Source organism: Neofelis nebulosa, chromosome 8 (assembly GCF_028018385.1).
Source record: "Neofelis nebulosa isolate mNeoNeb1 chromosome 8, mNeoNeb1.pri, whole genome shotgun sequence".
Classification (NCBI taxonomy): domain Eukaryota; kingdom Metazoa; phylum Chordata; class Mammalia; order Carnivora; family Felidae; genus Neofelis; species Neofelis nebulosa.
In genome coordinates this window covers 98071844-98093529 of record NC_080789.1, presented here as the reverse complement: position 1 = coordinate 98093529, position 21686 = coordinate 98071844, and the positions used below count along the sequence as shown (strand labels likewise).

The 21686-nt window shown below is 35.3% G+C and overlaps 1 protein-coding gene across 2 annotated transcripts; it reads right to left on the bottom strand.

The window, feature by feature from the left end:
- Window positions 1-4570: 4570 nt before the first annotated feature.
- On the bottom strand, window positions 4571-15900 carry LOC131520001 (C-type lectin domain family 9 member A-like). Of its 2 annotated transcripts, XM_058743679.1 has the most exons (8): window positions 15756-15900; window positions 15080-15190; window positions 13127-13225; window positions 12156-12275; window positions 10970-11056; window positions 9744-9895; window positions 7699-7805; window positions 4571-4971 (listed from the first exon to the last, which is right to left on the bottom strand). In XM_058743679.1, exons 1-8 carry the CDS (start codon window positions 15787-15789, stop codon window positions 4851-4853), a joined length of 831 nt encoding a protein of 276 aa, XP_058599662.1. In that variant the 5' UTR covers window positions 15790-15900; the 3' UTR covers window positions 4571-4850. The 2 variants fall into 2 exon arrangements, with proteins under 2 accessions (XP_058599662.1, XP_058599663.1); XM_058743680.1 differs by lacking the exon at window positions 13127-13225.
- Window positions 15901-21686: the final 5786 nt, after the last annotated feature.

Below are 21686 nucleotides of genomic sequence, written 5' to 3'. Positions count from 1 at the left end.
TATATATATACCGTGTGTGTGTGTGTATATATATATATATATATGCATATATATATATGCATATATATATATATATGCCTGTATAGTCTTCTGAATTCCAGAATATTTTGTATGAATATGGAATCGTTAATTTTTTTATTCACTATTTTCCAAGGCTTCTAGTATAATCTTACCTGCCATTAGATGAGCAGGTATGTGAGAAGATACGTATGTTAGTGTGTTTGGGAGCATGGACTCTGACATTAAGGTGTCAGAGTTCAAATTCCAGCTCTGTCACTGACAAGTTCCACGACTTTGCAAAGCTTCACTTAGCCTCTTCTTTCTTCTATGAAATATATGAAATATTGCCATCTACCTTGTTGGTTTGAGAATAGATTTGATTAACACATACAAATCACTTATAATAGCACTTGACAAAGAGTGAATTTTAAATATGTGCTTGGTATTATTTTGTTCATGTTTTTAAAAAAATCTCTATGCTTTCTTGAGGAATATATTTGATTTGTGGCACCTTTGTTTGTGCAGGAAAAATTAGTGAATAATTGTAGGGGCATCTATGCTCTTGTCAGCCAGCATGGATCCTTCCATCTGAAAACTTCTGACCCTTCAAAATATACACTTATAGCTAAGGTGGCCATATTTTGAGGGCTTAGTCCTCCCTAGCTAGACCTTATTTATTATATTTTCTAGTAAAAATTCGATAAGAACTTCTCCTATAATAAAAGCTATAAGATGAAGGCCTGAGAGTAGTTGTTGTCATTGTTTGCAATTATATGGAAAGAATCTATCTTCATGGAAAAAAAAAAGAAATAAAACCCACATGGAAAGAGAAAGGCAGAGAAAAGCAGTGCAGGCAGCTGGTAGACTTGAATTCCATAGCTCATTTTCCCTGTGGCTAAGCTCTGTCGCTACCTTTCCTATGGTTTGCTTATTCAAACTCTTCTTCAATTATACATAATAACCAAGTATATTTCCAAAAGTTTTCCCACTTTTCCAAGCCAGATTGAATTCTGTTTCTGTTACTTGTAATCAATTAAGTCAACCTGACTTGTAGAACAGGCAAAAAGAAAGGAAGATCGTAGAGAAAGTGTGTAGAGAATTGGATGAAAAAGGAAGGGAATAGAACAGTGTGGAAGAGGGGCACCTGGGTGGCTCAGTCAGTTAAGTGTCCAACTTTGGCTCAGGTCACGATCTCACGGCTTATAAATTCGAGCTCCACATGGGGCTCTGTACTGACAGCTCAGAGCCTGAAGCCTGCTTCTGATTCTGTGTCTCCCTCTCTCTCTGCCCCTCCTCCCACTTGTGCTCTGACTCTCTCTCTCTCAAAAATAATTTAAAAACATTAAAAAAAATTACAAAAAAAAAGGAAAGGGTTAAAGACATAAAAAGGAAAATAGATTAAGGAGGTAAAGAAGTTAATCTTATATGTATGAATAGTATGCATTTCAATCGCCAACATTTCTACATCGTATCATCATTATTTGTAATAAGACTACTTTTAAGTCATATAATGTTCCACTGTTTACAAGAAGCTTAAGATTTTTCTTCTCATCTGTAACAATAGCTAACCCCAATGGAACACTTACTCTGATCTAGCCATTCTTCTAAATGCTTCGAACATACGATCCTGTTTAATCCTTAAACAGCTAGGAGCTACAGCTATTATCATCCCAATCTTATGAATCAGGAAACTGAGACTTACAGATGAAAAACATGCCAGATGGCAAATATATAAAGAGTGTAATAGAAGATATTTGAGCCCAGGCCTCCTATCTATCTTACAGCAAAAGGTTTCTTTACCATAGATAAAAAAAAAAAAAAAGTATTTAGTAAGGATATATATAAGATTTGAAAAACATAACACGCCCAAGTTTTAACTGATGTATACAAAACACTGCAAGATTTCAACCCAGTTCTCTCAAGAACTAATGGAACAAACAGACAAAACTCCCAAAAGGTAGACTCAGAATAGCCAACACATTACTGAAGGAGAACAAAGGTGGAGGACCAAGACTCTCTGACTTCGAGACTTACGAAAACGCTAATACTCAAGACAATGTGGTATGGGTGAGGGAACAGACAAAACAGAGAGCCCAGAAGTAGGTCCACGTAAGTACAGCTGACTGATCTTTGAGAAAGGAAAAAAGGCAATTCGAAGGAGAAGGGGTAGTCTTCCCACCACATAATGCTAAACCAACTGGACATCCACGCGCAAACAAAACAAAACAAAAACAAAAACAAAGACAAAGACAAAAAAAAAAGACTTTAAACACAGATCTTATACCCATCACAAGAATGAATTAGCTCTAATAGCTATATATTTACATATGAACATATAAGCGATTCTCAGATGTTTTCATTTATTTTATACAAAAGCAAAGATGGATGAGGCAGGCATTAAGGGAGTTGGAGAACCAGTGAGGATATAGCCACCAACTGAGACAAAACACACCTACGTCAATAAATCAAATGTCGTCCTAAATGGAATGAATGCTCTTTAATGAAAATTTAAAGCTGAAAAAGATGAGGGAGAAATTAGAGATCCATAAAGGAGACTAAAACTACAGGACCTGGGTGGTAGGAAGAAAACCAAGAGAGAGCAGGGCCATTCAAAGTAAATAATACTACATCCAAAGATGATGATGATGGTGACAACGACGACGACAGCAAAGTGTCAAGAAGCAGGAAATAAGTAACATAGAAAAATTCTGTCCATAGGACAAATCATAAAAATATTGAAGTAAACTGGATTTATGCATTAAACAGACTGCCTAACACAGAAACATATATAAAAAAAAAATCAAAGTCAATGAATGACAAATAGACCATTAGTGTTTTAAACAAAAGCAGTCTTGATAAAGAGGAGAAAAAGAAAAGGCAAACAACAATGTTCTGAGTGAGTATTGGAATGTGAGAAAGTACATAATCCGTATAGATTCTTCCCTCAAGTACATTTACTTTGAAAAGAAACCTATATAAGGTGTGAATTGAAAGGGTACATGAGTAGAAGCAGATGGGAAGAGATTGCACAGGTATGTTCATGTCCATTTTGAAAGAAAGAGATAGAAAGCCAGCAGGGGAGGAGCAGAGAGAGACGGGGACAGACTCCCAAGCAGGTTCCACACCGCACGGTCAGCACAGAACCTAATGCAAGGCTCAAACCCAAGAACCATGAGATCATGACCTGAAACAAAATCAAGAGTCGGATGCTTCACCAACAGAGCTACGCAGGTGCTCCTGGAAAGTAATATATTTGTTTCATTTTTTAAAAGTTCACATCCAAGTTAGTTAGCATTAGTGCAGTAATTATTTCAGGAGTAGAATCCAGTGATTTATCCCCTACATGTAACACCCAGTGTTCATCCCAACAAGTGTCCTCCTTAATGCCCTTTGCCCATTTAGCCCATCCCCCCCACCCACAACCCCTCCAGCAATCCTCACTTTGTTCTCTATATTTAAGAGTCACTTATGTTTTGTCCCCGTCCCTGTTTTTATATTATTTTTGCTTCCTTTCCCTTATATTCATTTGTTTGTATCTTAGATTTCACATATGAGTGGTATCATATATTTGTCTTTCTTTGACTGACTTATTTCACTTAGCATAATACACTCTAGTTCCGTCCACGTTGTTACAAGTGGCAAGATTTCATTCTTTTTGACTGCTGAGTAATCCTCCATTGTATATATACACCACATCTTCTTTATCCATTCATCTGTCGATAGACATTTGGATAACATATTTTAAATGGAAGTGGTTACCTGTATGTGATGAGAATTAATAGCATAAAAACTTGAAACAGTTTGAGGAGTAGTCAGGAGTTGATCCAAAGTCTTCTCAAGAGTAATATTTATTTATGTATTTATTTATTTATTCATTTATTTATTTATTCATTTATGTATGTATTTATTTAGAGTGAGAGAGAACAGCATGTGCACAAGCAGGATTTGAAATAACTGGGTTTTTATTTAGGTGTTAAGATATTCAGGGCCACGTGGATCTTTTCATCTTACCCAAATTTGTCCTGCAATTCCTTTCTTTAAATTTTTTTATTATTATTATTATTTTTAATTTGAGAGAGAGAGAAAGAGAGTGAGTGAGGGAAGAGGCAGAGGAAGAAAAAGAGAGAATCTTAAGCAGTCTCCACCCTCAGCACAGAGCGCAATGCCAGGCTCGATCCCACGACCCTGAACTGAAATCAAGAGTCAGACACAACCAACTGAATCACCCGGTCACCCCCAAAAGTAATCTTTAACAGAAAATACTCTTTTCACCGAGAAGAGAAGCAAGGAATTGAAGATAATAGTGAAATTGATATTTAAATCTGCTAGGAAGGCTTCTGTAAGCAATTTGGGAAAATAGGTGACTTCAGAAATTTATTTTATTTTTTTTAATTTTATGTTTTTGTTACTATTGATACTCCTCCATAATTTTCACATCCTTTGTATGCTATGTGTTAAATTATTTAATACTTATATTTCCCACTGTATTTGTTCTAAAGGTTTATTTCCATAGGGTCACAACTATAAATGAATAGACTCTGAAATGTAAAAGACAGCCAAAAAGACTAAGTAATCATGACAAATAATGTTTATTAGTTCATTTATACAATTCTCATGAAATCAAACAGGTTCTGAATTTGTAACTTTTTGGTGCTACTCTGATATTTCTGCTAAAGCTCTAGGCTTTGCCTTCGTCTATCATAAAGTCATTTGACAGTTTCTGCTATGAGATAAAAGGGTTACAAATAACATGAAAAAAACAATAGAACAAAGACTAGCAGGTCTTGCGTCTGGAATGTTATTGAGATGTGACCCTCATAGCTTTTCTCATAACTTTCTTCTTCTGATTTTTAGTGGACAGCCTTCTCACACAGGCATGAAGAGGGTATGGTGCAGTTATCAGTACCAAGAGTGTGTGCATTTACATACACACATTTTCCCTGGAAATCCAGACTTGGCTCTGGTAAACCCCTGAGAAATTTAGAAAACACAGGTCACTGGCCATACTCATTATGTGTATACAAAATAGCATTACTTAAGAACTACTACGTGAAATTCACCACACTTAGCACTGTCAAGAACTCAAGGCAGTAAAGACACTCTCCCTCTTGCATAAAGACCTCATGCATTTACAGAAGAGATAAGATAGGCATGATGTGACAATTATTTACAAGTGGGAAAATACACACCAGTGTAAAAAGAAAGAGAACGCTCTGGCTGGAAAACTATGGCAATAGCATGAAAGGACATATGACCTGGGATATAAAATTATGGTTTAATACAAATTGGTATGATGGAAACCATTCAGCTATGCATGTACAGCTGCAATTGGAGGAGAGATATTTTGCTTGTAAATACATTACATTAGATAGTCAGCTGATATTAGTAATAAAATTTAGAATGTATATATATGTATATATATGTGTGTGTGCGTCTGTGTGTGTGATATTACAGGATGCTTCTCTCTGCTCTAATGTGTACTTGAATTTACAAAATCACCACTGACTTTAATGCCATACAGTAGATGCTATCTAATACTCGGGTTGAGTTTAGTCCCTAACTAAAGTTCTAGAGCATTTTAGGTCATTGTCAATAAAACTACCTCTCATCAACTCTACAGCAAAATTGATTGTCTAATATTGTCTGGAAAAAGGTAAAGTCTGTCTACTGAAACATTAGATGTATATTGCCAACGAAATTAGAAAAAAAAAGAATTCTGAACTGTGTAGGAAAAATAAATTGCTGAAATATTTTATACTTTCTTCCAGTCATTAATCACATACATATTGAGTATTCTATGTGCCAAACATTGTACAAGGCTTGAAGTAGAGGAAAACATTCAGGTCCCAAAATTCTAATAACTATAAAGATCAACCAAAGCCATCCCATGTCAGCCTGAGTCTGGTTACTAAAATTATTAAAACATGTTTTTGTTGTCATAATGTTTACAACATTCATCGTTCTCCAGAAGACTGATGAAATTTATTGTGATTGGGGGACTGTGATTTAACTATATAAAGAGATCATGATCACATAAGAAACCTGATATAATAATATCAAAGCCTTCATAAAAAAACAGCATACTTAAGCCAACTTTGAGATGGAAATAGTAAAGCCCTTTATCTTTTATAATTTTTAACCTGAAAATGACATTGCTTATAAGGCAAAATTATCTGGCCACTTAGAATAAAAATATGCCAGAGATATATCTTGCCTCTCTGAATAGTTCGAAATGAAAGAATGTTATTTCAAAACAAATATGATGTTTCATTTGGCAAAGGAAGAAGAATAAAATTCATATTTAAAGTCAGGAAAAGTAATAAAAACTGGGGCGCCTGGGTGGCTAAGTCGGTTAAGAATCCAACTCTTGACCTGGGCTCAGGTCATGATCTCATGGTTCTTGAGTTCGAACCCTTGCATCAGGCTCTGTGGTGACAGGTAAGAGCCTGGAGCCTGCTTCAGATTCTGTCTCCTTCTCTCTCTGCCCCTCTCCCGCTCACACTCTTTCTCCCTCTCTCTCTTAAAACTAAACATTTAAAAAAGTAATAAATAAAATTGTCAACCATGAAAATAAGCATAGACTCATAATTTGAAACAATAGCACAAGCAAGACCAGAAAAATATTCGTGGTTTCTTACACATTAAAACATTTACTATGAAATATTTAAATGACATATTAAATGAGTTAAATTATTTAAATATTACATTTTAGTGTATCAAAAATGTGACATTAAATTCAGTGATGAAAAAATAATCATTTAAACAGTACTCTGACAATTAGTTACCTAACTGAAATATACATATTAAGAACAGATATAATTATAATTATACATAAACACACATGTACCTGCTTCAGCTTTCTCCATTATATGTCAAAACAAATTTCAAATGAATAAAGACAATCTCTGTATACCTAAATGTTAACTTCCCGTTCATGTAATAAAGGCAAATTACTTAAAGGGCAAATTACTAAAGGGAAAATCTGGTAAGATGTCTGAAAGAGAGGTTAGACACTTAATATATAAGAAACCATTCCAAAAATAAAAAATAAGTAAATAAATATGATAAAATGGTCAAAAGTGTTATTATAGGTTGTAGGAAAATGGTCTCACTAAATATCAGAAGACTATAACATAAAAGGACAAAATAAAAATAGTCAGCTATCAAAATTATCAAAACTTTGAAATATTACATTTGTCAAACAGTGTTGAAGTAGATTTATATACATATTTTCTCAATAGCTATCGAATGTAACGTTTCTGGATCACAATTGACCAGTATGTGCTTAAAACCATAAAAAGGAAAAAAAATAAATAAATAAAAAGAAAAAAGAAAATAAAACCATAAAAAGGACTCAAATTCTTTGGCCAGGGAATGACAATTCTATACTTCTTCCCAAAAGAGCAACATAGAGGTCCTAAAATTTACATATAATCATATTCTTGTCCATATTACTTTTCTTATCTAAAATTGTAAATAATCAGATTCTATAATTAGAGAGGCATATTTACATTAATTATAAAATACTTACGTGACTTTATAGTTTATAATATTGCTGACGGTATAATGTGAAATAACAAAGGCAAGGGGAAAAAAAAAGTCTAAATTTTGTCCCCAGTCATCTCTATTTCCTCAAGCTCTTTCAGCAAAAGCCATTGAGAAAGGAAAAGAGAACTAAATTATATATTGGAAACTTACAGCCCAGGAGAAGGAGAGGAGCCATCCTCCCACTTCCATTCATTGTCTTCCTTCTTGTAAGACAGGCCAAGCCAAGTAGGACCTACTGCAATTAATTCCATGACATTCTGCATGGAAGCAAAAAATATAAAGCTATTAATACTAAAAGCACATTACAGACCAAAAATATGGAATTTGGGTCAGGTGAGAAGTAAAGAATCACAAAAAGAAAATATATATATATACATACATATATATGTATATATATATATATATATATATATATGTGGGTGTGTGTATATATATATATATATATATATATCCAATGATAAAAGAAACATAAAAAAATATATTTCAGTTCTGCAGTGCCCGTGCTTTTCTCAAACCAGGAATTACATACAAAGAAAAAAAGAAAGACTGCTAATAGAAAATCTTATATTCAAGAGGACACCACACAGCAAAAATGAATTTCTTCTATTTACCCATTCTATTGTTTAATCCAACTCTGTGTCTACTCTTCCACAGGAGACATATCATTGAACAAAAATGAGAACGCTTCCTGCTTTGGGTGATTGGGTACAGACAGAGGTAAACATACATAGAAGTGATACATAAGGTGACACCAGCTATAAAAGAAACTAGAGCAGAGGACCACAGTGAGATATCATCTCAGATCTGTCAGAATGGTTAAAATCAAAACCACGAGAAACGGTGTTGGGAAGGATGTGGAGAAAAAGGAACTTGCCTTCACTGTTAGTGGGGAATGCAAGTGGTGCCGCCACGTAGAGGACAGGGGGGAGGTTCCTCAAAACATTAAAAATAGAACTACCCTATGATCCAGTAGTTGCGCTACTGGGTTACCCAAAGAATACAAAAACACTAATTTGAAAAGATATGTGCACCCCTATTTTTATTGCAGCAGTATTTACAATAGCCAAGCTATGGAAGCAGTCCAAGTGTCCATTAATAGATGAATACATAGAGAAGATGTGGTAGGTATGAATCACGTGATGTTACTCAGCCATAAAAGAATAAAATCTTGACATTTGCAGCATGAATGGATCTAGAGGGTCTAATGCTAAGTAAAATAAGTCCGCAAGAGAAAGACAGCCACCATATTATTTCCAACATATATGGAATGTATGAAACAAAACAAATGAACAAGGAATAAAAACAGACACACCAAAAAATGGACTCTTCACTATAAGGAGCAAACTGACGGTTACTAGAGGAGAGGTGGGGGATGGGGTGAGAGGTGAAATGGGTGATGGGGATTTAAGAGGTACGCTTATCAAAAGATAAAGAATGATTTCCTTATTTTAGCCCCTGGATTCAATAGAATAAGGTTAATTTGAAAAAAAAAGAGTACATTTATCATAATGAGCATTGGGTAATACATAAAATTGTTGAATCACTATGCTGTGCACCTGAAACTACTGTAACACCGTATGTTAACTATACTGCAATTAAAATAAGAAGTGGAAAGGCAAGGCAAGGAAAGAAGAAAGGAAAGAGAAGGAGAGGAGAGGAGGAGAGGAGAGGGGAGGGGAGGGGAAGGAAGGGAAGGGAAGGGAAGGGAAGAGAAGGGGGAAGGGAAGGAAAGGAAAGGAAAGAAAGGAAAGGAAAGGAAAGGAAAGGAAAGGAAAGGAAAGGAAAGGAAAGGAAAAGGAAAAAATTAAAGCAGGTTAGACTAGGAGTACAGAGAAGGGCATCTGTGGGAGACTGGGGGTGGACACTGATGTACAAGTTGCAAATTTAAATGGGGGTGTCAGGGCAGGTCATTGAGAAGGTGGTAACTGAATGAATGCATACTTGAAGGAGGTGAAATAGTCCATGGTTACATGAGAAAAGAACATTGCATGCAGAGGGAGCAGCAAATGCAACGTTTCTACAGGAAACCGAAAAGAACGGCTTGCTAAAGTGGAGCAGGCCAGGAAAAGATGAGTGAAAAACGAAGCAAGAGAGTACTCCTTTCTCTGTTTTTAGAGCCACAGGTGAACACTTCCTGTGACTGGTGCCTACTATATATTCATATCCCAGAAGTAAAGAAGAAAATACAATCTCACCTTTAACCTACTCCCTTCTGTCTTTAAAAACGTAGCATTCAAAGAGACACAAAGATCGGAACAGTTTAACCAAGAAACCATTTCCATGGTTTGGTGGTAGCAGTGGTCATTGGATTGAACCCAGTGTTTCAGAGGATGTCCACACCTGACTCCTAGGAAAGAAAATATTTTTTATTAAAAATTCAAGTCGGTTAACATACAGAGTAGTCTTGACTTCAGGAGGAGAACCCAGTGATCCGTCTCTTACCTAGGACACCCAGCATTCATCCCAAAGAGTTCTCTCCTTAAGGCCCATCACCGTTTAGCCCATCCCCCACCCATCACCTCCCCTCCAGCAGCCCTCAGTTTGTTCTCTGTGTTTAAGAGTCTTATGGTTTGCCTCCCTCTCTGGTTTTCTCTTATTTTTCCTTCCCTTCCCCTATGTTCATCTGTTCAGTTTCTCAAATTCCACACATGAGTGAAATCATACAATACCTGTCTCTCTCTGCCTGATTTATTTTGGTTAGCATCATACCCTCTAGTTCCACCCACATTTTTGCAAATGACAATATTTCATTCGTTTTCATTGTGAAGTATATATGTATATATATATATATATATATATATATATATATATACACACACACACGTATATACATACGTGTGTGCCTGTGTATATATATACACGTGTATATATTTATACACGCACACACACATGTATGTATATACACATACACACATACATACACATACCTCATATCTTCTTTACTCATTCACCAGTCAATGGACATTTGGGCTCTTTCCATAATTTGGCCTTGTTAATAGCACTGCTATAAACATTGGGGTGTATGTGCCCAGGAAAGAAAATATTTACAACTCAGAGCCCACAGACCCTCAGAACCCACAAACAAGGCCTTATTGCTTCATACCTTTCCCTTTTCAGATAAATAAGACTGTTATTAAGAATTACTATTGGGGCGCCTGGGTGGCTCAGTCGGTTGAGCGGCCGACTTCGGCTCAGGTCACGATTTCACGGTCCGTGAGTTCGAGCCCCGCGTCGGGCTCTGTGCTGACAGCTCAGAGCCTGGAGCCTGTTTCAGATTCTGTGTCTCCCTCTCTCTGACCCTCCCCCGTTCATGCTCTGTCTCTGTCTCAAAAATAAATAAACGTTAAAAAAAAAAAAATTAAAAAAAAAAAAAAAAAAAAAGAATTACTATCAACTCAGAATTTTTTCACTTCCAAATTACCTTGTTTCTGATTTAGTTCATGTAAAACCTCAAGGAGATACTCCTGGCTTTGCAGCCACTCTAGGGTTTCCACATAGGACAATAAGGCTTCGTAATAGACGAGAAGACACATTACATCAGATATAGTCACAATAGGGAAATTATAATAATGAAAATTACCAAGTCACAATAATGAAATTACCACGCGGCAAAATACATAAATAATTTTGGACAATTCCCCTCTCTTCTGAATTACTTTTACCTTTAGCTGAAATAATCAATCGCTTAGAAACCAGCCTTTTAAAATGCACAGCTTAGCGATCGTAATCAACAATACTGTATTAGAAATTCAAAGCTCCTAAGGCACTGAATCTTCATTGTTCTCAATACAGAATTGAAATGGTAATTATGCAACATGATATGCTACTGTAGTAATCATACTGCAATATACAAATGCATTAAACCAACATTTCATACATCTCAAACAGACACAGTGTTAGATGTTAAGCATATCTCAATAAAAAAAAGAAAAAGATAGAAAGAAACCAGTCCTTTATCACAGCCTGTCACTAAAGGACTCCCACATGGTTGATTTAAGTATTCAAGATAGATTTGGTACCTCACAGGAAACAAACTAACATTCTAATGCATGGCCTTTGTAAAATACTTATTTATTGTAAATATGGACTATTTTATGTTACAATTACTTAACATAAAAGACGCTTTATGACGACTCTAGTATTTTCAACTCTTATTCTTAGGAGTTTGAAACTATGAAAACACCATGACTTTTCAGATATTTAAATTCTTCCATTTCTATGCTCCACGAACATCTTGCACACCTCTATGCACACCTGGACATTTTGATTTATTTTTGGTTTATATGCTTTCTCCTGAGTCTCCCAATGGTAGGGTTCATACTGATCACTAGCCTAGTGGCTGGCATTTAGTGTGCATTGGACAAATGTGGATGAATAAATGAGTGAATGAGCTAATTAATTAATATAGGAAGTCTTGTCTCATAAATATGTGACTCACTCAGTTTCAGAAGATTATGTGAGGAACTAAGAGGCAAGAAGTCGTCAAAACAGCCATGCTGTTGTGTCAGAGGGCTCCTGTTACATGATGCAACCAACTATTTCGGGACCGCAACAAGAAGAACAATCTAGCATTCTGTAAAAAGAGTTTGTTCTAGCTTTCATATTACCTTTATTTTGGTCAAGAACATTTTGGACATGAAGAAATTTGTCTGCTTTGCTTTGAAAAGACTCAATCAATGCGTTAAGGCTCTTCATCTTGGTCGCTGATGCCTCAACAGTATGAAAGTCTAAGAACAAGAATTCCCAATACATATAAACCACATTCTTAATTATGATGTAGCAGTGTGTTCAATTATAAGGTATAATTTTTATAGTTTCCTCCCTAATAAAGGTCTCCATAAATATTTTCCAAGACTTCAAAAAGATCTATGGCTAAATACACTTTCATTTATCCACTATCATTTCTAAAGTCTATGACGAAATCTAAAATATCAACCTAATTTCCTTAGAAGTATGAATGCACGTTTCTATTAATAGAAAAATGGTACAATTCAAAACAGACAACGAAAACAATAAACATAGTCTTGAATAAATCTTTTGGCATCATGAATGGTTGATTTAATGTGTAGAATTTCACTTCCTGATCAAAATTACAGAATTTTGAGTTTCGAGCTGATATTATCAAAGAGGAACACTTATTTTCAAATCACCAGTTGTGAATAATTTTAGTAGCGATAAAAACATTCTGCCAATCTAATTTAGGCTGCTGGAGACACTGACAATTTAAGCAAATTACAGAAGAAATTACTTTCTGTTTTCAAAGTAAATACAGTTGTAAATTCATTGAACTTATTTCTTAGCTAGTTGTAGTTTTCAAATAACAATAATAATCATTGCTATTACTATCTCTACAGCAATTGCAATAATATCACCTCCCTGGAAAAAACAGGTGCAGTTACTGAGAGCTCACAGAGTTAAATTATTTCATATGGTAAAAATTGTGATAATTTCATGTCATTTTTTATCTGTTCTTTTTTTACTTATGGCATTAAAACATTCACCAAAAACTATTATCTGAAAACGGTTTAAAACAATATGATAATCTGAGAAATCTTTTCCCCTAATAAATCAGACTTACACTGATAACCAAAGAATCCACATAATGCCAAGAGCAGCAAGCTGAAGATTCCCAGGACCACAGGAATGATTCCATACAGAAAAAAGGGAATAGAAGAAGCTAAGAAACAGAGTGAGTGATAATCAGAGATATTCTGAGCTCCTATTGTTTGAAAGATTAATACCACTATTAGCCATTGGCTATTGCTCTTAAAATATCCCAAATTTTCTGAAACATATTGTCCAATGAACTTTTAGGCTGAATGAGAAGGGAACAAAAGCTACTTAAGAGGATGTGCAGAAACGAATTAACATAGCAGACCTGACTACCATCCTTTGAAAGGTCTGCTTGTAAGGTTGGCCTTGGCTTGCTTCTGGAAACCTAGATTTCAAGAGGGTCTCCACAACAGTCATTGATAAGAGTGGCTCACTATTCCTGAACTGTTTATGCACACCATGTAGTTCATGATAATCTCCTGCTTTCCTTCTGAAAGTCTGGAGTTTTGTTACATGCCAGCCAGAGGTTGCCTGTGTAATCAGCCCCAATAACGACCCTGAACACCAAAAGTCTAATGAAGTCTAATGAGTTTCCTGGGATGGCAACATTTGACACACATTGTTACAATGTGCGGGGGGAATTTGCGTGGCCTGTGTGACTCTACTGAAAAAAGACCCTTGCAAGCTTGAGTCTAGTGTCCCCCGTTCTTTATTCCATCTACCTTTTCTCTTTGCTGTTTGGGCTTGGTATCCTTCCATTGTCATGAATCTTAGCTATAAGTATGAGTATCTATGTGAGTTCTCCCAGTCAACCATCAAACCTGAGCATGATCTTGGTTTAGTCATGGTCAGATGAAAAATTTATGTACAGGTATTAAATACCCTTAAATAACAGGTATAAAATTTCAGCTCAGATTACCTTATTCTCATTAATATAATCAGATGGGAGAAATTGTTAATTATTTTAAATATCTTCTGTTATTCAAATAGAATTCTTTCTATGATCGTTCTCACTAGTGGTACATTCTTCTTAGAAAGAATTACTTTATAATAAATCTTGGGGACTATTTTGGATTTAGGCCAAATATCTATAATTTCTTCAGTTTCACAACAATAAGATGCTACATTGCCACATTTTAGAAACCAAACTTTTAGCCATCGTGGTTTATAGTCTTTTCTTGGTATGTTTATTTCTTCTGAAATAAACTTATAGACTCTAGTTTTAAAAAAAAAAAACGATTATACTTCTGAAGAATTGCACTTCTGAAATGAGGTGAAACGCTGCCATAAAGAAAATGGTTATGTTAATAACTACTGTCCAAATCACTTCTTTAACTTTCTGAATAATGTAATGGCAGTTATCTACCAGAGGCATTTGTAACTGTCTGGAGACATTCTTGGTGTCATAACTGAGGGGCAAGGGCTACTGAGGAGCAGTGTGACTGGTGTCTAGTGATTAGAAGCCAGAGATGCTACTAACCATCCTACAATTACTGGACCATCCCCCACAACAAAAAGTCATTTAGCCCAAAATGTCAGTGGTGCTGAAGCTGAGAGATCATGCTTTACTAATGTTTCATTATGATCAAAAGGATGCAATCATATAGTAGAGTTCTACCTTTCTCATTGTTTTATAAATCTGCTGAATTTTAAATCATAATCACATTTCAAATTTGCACCTTGATCATGTTTAAGTCTCTCCATTTCATGCCAGGAAACAATTCAAAATTTGGACAAATGGCTTCTTTTGTATTTGAATATTCTCCTTAATGTATGAAATTTTCAAATGTCTTTGTGAGAAAATATGCTTTTGATTAATTACTATATACATTTTGAAAAACTTTTAATCTCTATATTTTCTCTAAATTGTAAAATTCCAAAATAGTAACAGCCAGAGAAAAGTAAAATCAGGTGAAGAAGTACCTTAAGATAAGAAAGAGAAAACACAGATCCATAAAATCTGGTATATATACTGTACCACTCATGTGAGTAGGCTCGGGATTTGGGCCCCATTCATCCTCTGGAGCAGGAGGAGGAGGAGGAAGAGGAAGGTTCAAGTCCACAATTGTCTCTGTCTGCTCTGTGATTTCTTTTAGCATAGAAAATACATAATTAGTTGTTTTTAATGTATTTAAATTTTAGTTAGTCAACATACAATGCAATATTGGTTTCAGGAGTAGAATTAAGAGGTCCGTCACTTACACACAACACCCAGGGCTCATCACAACAGGTGCCCTCATTAATACGCATCACCCATCTAGCCTATCTCCCATCCACCATTAATTTATATTCTTGTAAAGCAAATAAGATTAGAACTTAATGTAGAGATTCATGACTATTTTCAAAAATTGTTAGAAAAATGATTATAGTAGTACTGAAATCAGAAGCAGTCAAATCACATTTCAATCGAACAGCCCACTCAGCTAAAACTATTTAAATGATTGGTTATGCTTTTGGTTGAGCCGGGAACTACATCATTATTTCTGTTAATTTTATTTAAAAGCATCCTTTCAGTATATCTGAAAAATATTAAAGAAAATATAAGGCCTTTATGCCCCTGTTATAATTATAACCATCAATGATGATAGACAAAGATGATGAAAATTTTATTTTCATTAAAATGGTATAGGATTTTGAATGAAAAAAAAAAATACCTGGAGGCTGCTGAGAGTCTGGAGCATTGGACATGATCAAGCCTTCTGGATAATTCCTTGAGCCCCGTGCTGAAAAGAAATCCACAAAGATGGTGGTAAGTGAATGAAGAGATTTGTTCTGCCACTACCCTAGAGTTGATGAAAAGTACGGACCTACCCTAAATGAGAGGCTACTTACAGTGTAAGATACTAACTTACTTTGGTAAAAACCACAAAGGAAATGTGAAAGCAACTGGATATATTTCTAACAGTTTTGCAAACATAAAAACTGTTCCTACTTCATTAAATTATGTACAAGCCTTTTAATAGCATCTGGTTCGTGCAAGTAATGGTCTGAAAATAAATTAGGAAAAGTCACTGTCATAACAAAAAATTGTAAATAAGTAGTCCCCAGTGAAAATTTTCATGAGAATTGGGTATGTACTAAGGAAGACATAGGTACATGGAACTAAGGGTCGAGCCAGCTAGAGGGATAAGAAGGAAATATTGGAAATAACGGATATCTGTTAAAGAGAGATTTAAATGACACCCTATAGTAAATGTCTATTGAAGAATTAGACCACATAATAAAATCTATAGATCAAGATATTGACAGGTTGGCTTAAGGTTTTTTGGTACCAAGCCCCTCTGCCACTTTTTTTTCAAGTAAAAACAAGTTCTATTCATAGAAATAAAATTGGGTAACCACTAACAATCTACCATGTGCTATTTATTGAACTCAGATGAAAAAAATAAATATCTGGAGTGCGTAGAAATCGATATTGTACATAAATAAAAATAGGCATAAGACTCTTTCTCATCATTGGTGTTATAACCTCACAGAAACGAATATATATTTAGGCCAGTCTGGTTGAAACCACACAAGATACCTTAGACACAGGCGGTTGTCATGCTTTCCATTCTTCTATGTCCAGTTCAAAATGGCCTTACAAGTAATCTTAAAAATATATTGCATTTTATCTTTTAGTATATGAAATACAAGGTTGGCTAATGAGAATATTATGACATTATTGTTTGCTCAAAGATCTCAGTAAATCTCGGGATGGAGAGAGTTGAGACTTAATCAAAAGATATCATACATTAACTTTCTGCCTATATTGTGATTCATTTTTATTTTGTTTACTCTCTGACTCTAAATATGAAACTCTCATTGTATTCCATTAGATCAGGATTCAGATAAATATAAGTGGGAAAAAAGAGAATGTATTAATCATTAATGTTTGAATATCACTTATAATAAGCAAATATGAAAAATATCATGTGAGCATATATAATATTCCATTCATGGATCTATTCATTCTATTCATTTTTTTAATTTTTTTTTTAATGTTTTATTTATTTTTGAGACAGGGAGAGACAGAGCATGAACAGGGGAGGGTCAGAAAGAGGGAGACACAGAATCTGAAACAGGCTCCAGGCTCTGAGCTGTCAGCACAGAGCCCGACGCGGGGCTCGATCTCACGGACCGCGAGATCATGACCTGAGCTGAAGTCGGCCGCTTAACCGACTGAGCCACCCAGGCGCCCCATATTCATTCTATTTAGAACGAAATAAAGTTGACTATACTATAGCCTTTTGATATGATTAATCACCTCTCCACATGAGTAGTTATATAACCATGCATTTTTTTTTTAATTTTTTAAATGTTTTTATTTATTTTTGAGACAGAGAGAGACAGAGCATGAGCAGGAGAGGGGCAGAAAGGGAGGGAGACACAGAATCTGAAGCAGGCTCCAGGCTCTAAGCTGTTAGCACAGAACCCGACGTGGGGCTCGAACTCCTGGACTGTGAGATCATGACCTGAGCTGAAGTTGGACGCTTAACCGACTGAGCCACCCAGATGCCCCTATAACCATGAATTTTTAAGAAAGTATTCTTGGGGCACCTGGGTGGCTCAACCAGTTAAGTATCTGACTTTAGGTCAGGTCATGATCTCGGGGTTCATGAGTTCAAGCCCCGCGTCAGGCTCTGCGCTGACAGCTAGAGCCTGGAGCCTGCTTCAGATTCTGTGACTCCCTCTCTCCCTCTCTCTGCCCCACCCCTGCTTATAATCTGTCTGTCTGTCTCTCTCTCTCTCTCAAAAATAAATAAACATTAATTTTTTTTAATAAAAGAAAGAATTCTTTAGAGAATAAACCAGAAGAAGGTTCTACATGTTCTGTTGTTTAAAAACAAAAATCAGGGGCGCCTGGGTGGCGCAGTCGGTTAAGCGTCCGACTTCAGCCAGGTCACGATCTCGCGGTCCGTGAGTTTGAGCCCCGCGTCAGGCTCTGGGCTGATGGCTCGGAGCCTGGAGCCTGTTTCCGATTCTGTGTCTCCCTCTCTCTCTGCCCCTCCCCCGTTCATGCTCTGTCTCTCTCTGTCCCAAAAATAAATAAAAAACGTTGAAAAAATAAATAAATAAATAAATAAATAAATAAAAACAAAAATCAAGTTGCAGACTACGGGGCAGTTACATGGCATAGGAAAAGGAAAAGTGGAAGAAAAATGAGCAACAAGAGGAAGAAAGGAGAGAATGAAAAAAAAAGAAGAAATAATATACGTAAATATACTTATTTAATTCATAGGAGCATAAATAATGATTTACACCGGTGATCATAGGCAAGTGGGACCAGGTCATGATCCTAGGGTCATGAAATCATGACCTACATCAAGCTTCACGCAGAGCATGGAACCGCCTTAAGTATCTCTCTCTCTCTGCCTCTCTCTCTTTCTCTCTCTCTCTCTCTCTCTCTCTGTATATAATTAATAATTATTACATAATATATAAATAATAAATAATAATAGATATATTGTTTATATTGATATATAATTAAATATATTATAATTAATAGAACTATCCTATGATCAAGCAATTCCACTTCTAGAGATATATCCAAAGGAAATGAAAACAAGATCTCAAAGAGACACCTGCCCTCCCCATGTTCATTGCAGCATTATTAACAACAGCCAAGATATGGAAACACCCTCAGTGTCTGCCAACAAATGGATAAAGAAGATTTGATACACACACATACACACATGCACAAATATTCAACCATGAGAAAGAAAGAAATCCTGCCATTTGCCACAACATGGAGGGGCCATGGGGGCATTGTGCTAAGTGAAGTAAGCCAGACAGACAAAGACAAATACTGCATGGCATCATTTATGTAGAATCTAAAAAAGAAGATCAAACGCATAAAAACAGAAAGTATAAGATGGGTTGTCAAGGGTTGGGGGGTAGAGGAAACAGGGAGAGCTTGTTAAAAGGATACAAACTTTCAGCTATAAGACGAATAAGGTCGGAGGAACTAATCTGGTAATACAGTGGCTATAGTTGATAACAGTGTACTATATAATTGAAATTTGGAAAGACGGGACTTAAATGTTTTCACGCCCCTCCCCCCCCCCAACGATTGTTTTGATAAAGCTGAAAATAAAAGATGGGAAACAAAAGCATACAAGGATAGAAAAGAATGGAGGAATATACTTGAAAATGTTGCTAGTAGATGCCACTAGGCAGTAGATCATGCCTGGTGCTTATTTTCTCTGCGGTCTAATCATATATTTTTTTTTAATTTTCTATAAGAAACATGCTCTACATTTGTAAGAACATATAACAACAAAACTATTTAAATTGTTAAATAAAATACAAATCAGTATATCATTTCTTCATCATCCTTCATTTTCATCTCAGCACAGGCATCATTATCCAATTTTTCTTCTGTTAGTACATTTTTTTCTCTTTTCATTCCAAAATCATAGATGGATAACAAATTTGTTTTTATTCCCTGTTTACCTTTTCATATTTAATAATTGCTACCTAAATTCAGTTAAGGATGTCATCTGTAAGAACCCATTTGTTCTAATTATACGCAGTCCTAAATCGTACAGTACAATTGCTTCACCTTCTGATTGAAAATCTAAGGTATACCTCACCAAATTGAACTGAATTGAAAAATGTATAATATAATAGAAAAAACTTTGAATAGAGTCCTAAAATAGGTACTGGAGTCAACATAGTTAAATTCTCATCCAAGTTTTGTAGCTTTGATATATCAGTGTTTTAGTCAATTGCCATTTAGCACGCTTCTCCATCTAGAATATAATAAATTAGAATGAATAATCCTTCTGATCCATAGTCAGATACATTATCCATTGCTCCACTGCCCTGCACCTAAAAACAAACAAACAAACAAACAAACAAAAAGATAAAAAGAGAGGGAGGCAAACCATGAGAGACTCTTAAATATAAAGAACAAACTAAGGGTTGCTGGAGGGGTGGTGGGTAAGGGTTGGGCTAAATGAGTGATGGGTATTAAGGAGGGCACTTGTTGGGATGAGCACTGGGCACTATATGTAAGCGACGAATCATTAAATTCTACTCCTTAAACCAATACTACACTGTATATTAACTAACTTGAATTTAAATAAAAACTTGTCAAAAAAAATAGAATAAATGATCCTTAACATACTCTTGAAGTTAAGCATATGTGGTCCTTCTGAAGCCACTTAACTTTAAATTAATTTTTGTTCCAGCCAGACCTACAGTGAACTCTGAATTTGAATAATTATGAATAATTTCTCTTAAAAGTTTCTAGGATGACTAGATATCCCATTTTTTTTTATTGTGATGTATTTGCTGGCTAACTTTAGTAATCAGAGCAACTCTTTCAGCAAAACTTGTCTTGACATTGGAATTACACCATTTCATTATTCTTCACAGAACAAAATGCTAGTAACATAATATTAAGGTAAGATTTCTTTGTTTGTTTTTGCAATATCTACTAGATGTTAAAGGAATTTTCTTTTTTTTAAGTTTATTTATTTATTTTGAGAGAAAGAGTATGCTCAAGTGAGTAGGGGAATGGCAGTGAGACAGGAAGACAGAGAATGCCAAGCAGGTTCTGAGCCGTGAGCACAGAGCCTTAGGCAGGGCTCGATCTCAGGAACTGTGAGATCATGACCTGGGACAGAATCAAGAGTCAGATGCTTAATGAACTGAGCCACCTACGTGCCCCAAAAGGAATTTTCTATATATAATATTTTAAAGTTCTTTTTCATCAGTAAATATTCTGAATTATAAACCAGGAGAGGACAAAGATGATAATTTCCCACATATCTTTATGTAACACTTGTCATATGTGACTATGTTGTAAGGGCAAAGGTTGTAACGTTTCCCCTTAATCTCTGTAGTATAGCGTCACTATAGGGTTTTTGAATTTAGCAAATAAAAATACAGAATACTTTAATTTCAGATAAATAAAAAAATTTTCAGAGGAATATTTACACTATAAAAATTTTCATTGTTTATCTGAAAATACAAATGTAACGGGACCTCCTGCGTTTTATCTGGTATTCCTACTCTAACCTCAATAGGATGCTTAAAAGGTACTATTTAATGCTGAGAAAAACGGAACAAATGAATTGAAATTACTGCTTCTTTCCAATGAGTTGCATCCCCTTTTGATGCAAGACTCATTTGCCAGTGTTCTGTAATTGCTTAGGATATACGAAATGTGAAATTATAGTACAACTGAATAAAAATAGGAAGAATTTTAGCCTTATTTTCACCGTAAACTTAAGAAATGCTATCACATTTACTTGAAATCTCCACCAATGTGTTTCACTATGTGACCGTATCTTACACATCCTCCAATCCATCTGGAAAACCTCTGTGGAATGAAAAGAATACTTTCAATTTTGTGGAAAACACACGAAAAAAATCCACTATATTATCTATTAGTGATGTCTAAAACTCTAAGAGGTCATAAAATGTATAATTATCTCTCTTCTAATTTACATTGTCTTTCTATGAGGCTCAATAAAATACAGCAATATATCTATAAAGCAAACGCTTTAGAGATAGTTTAGGAATGTATAAATGAAGAAGTTAACACAAGAGGAATTTTGAGATGCTTTCCTTAATAAAATCTGTTGCTCCTGAGC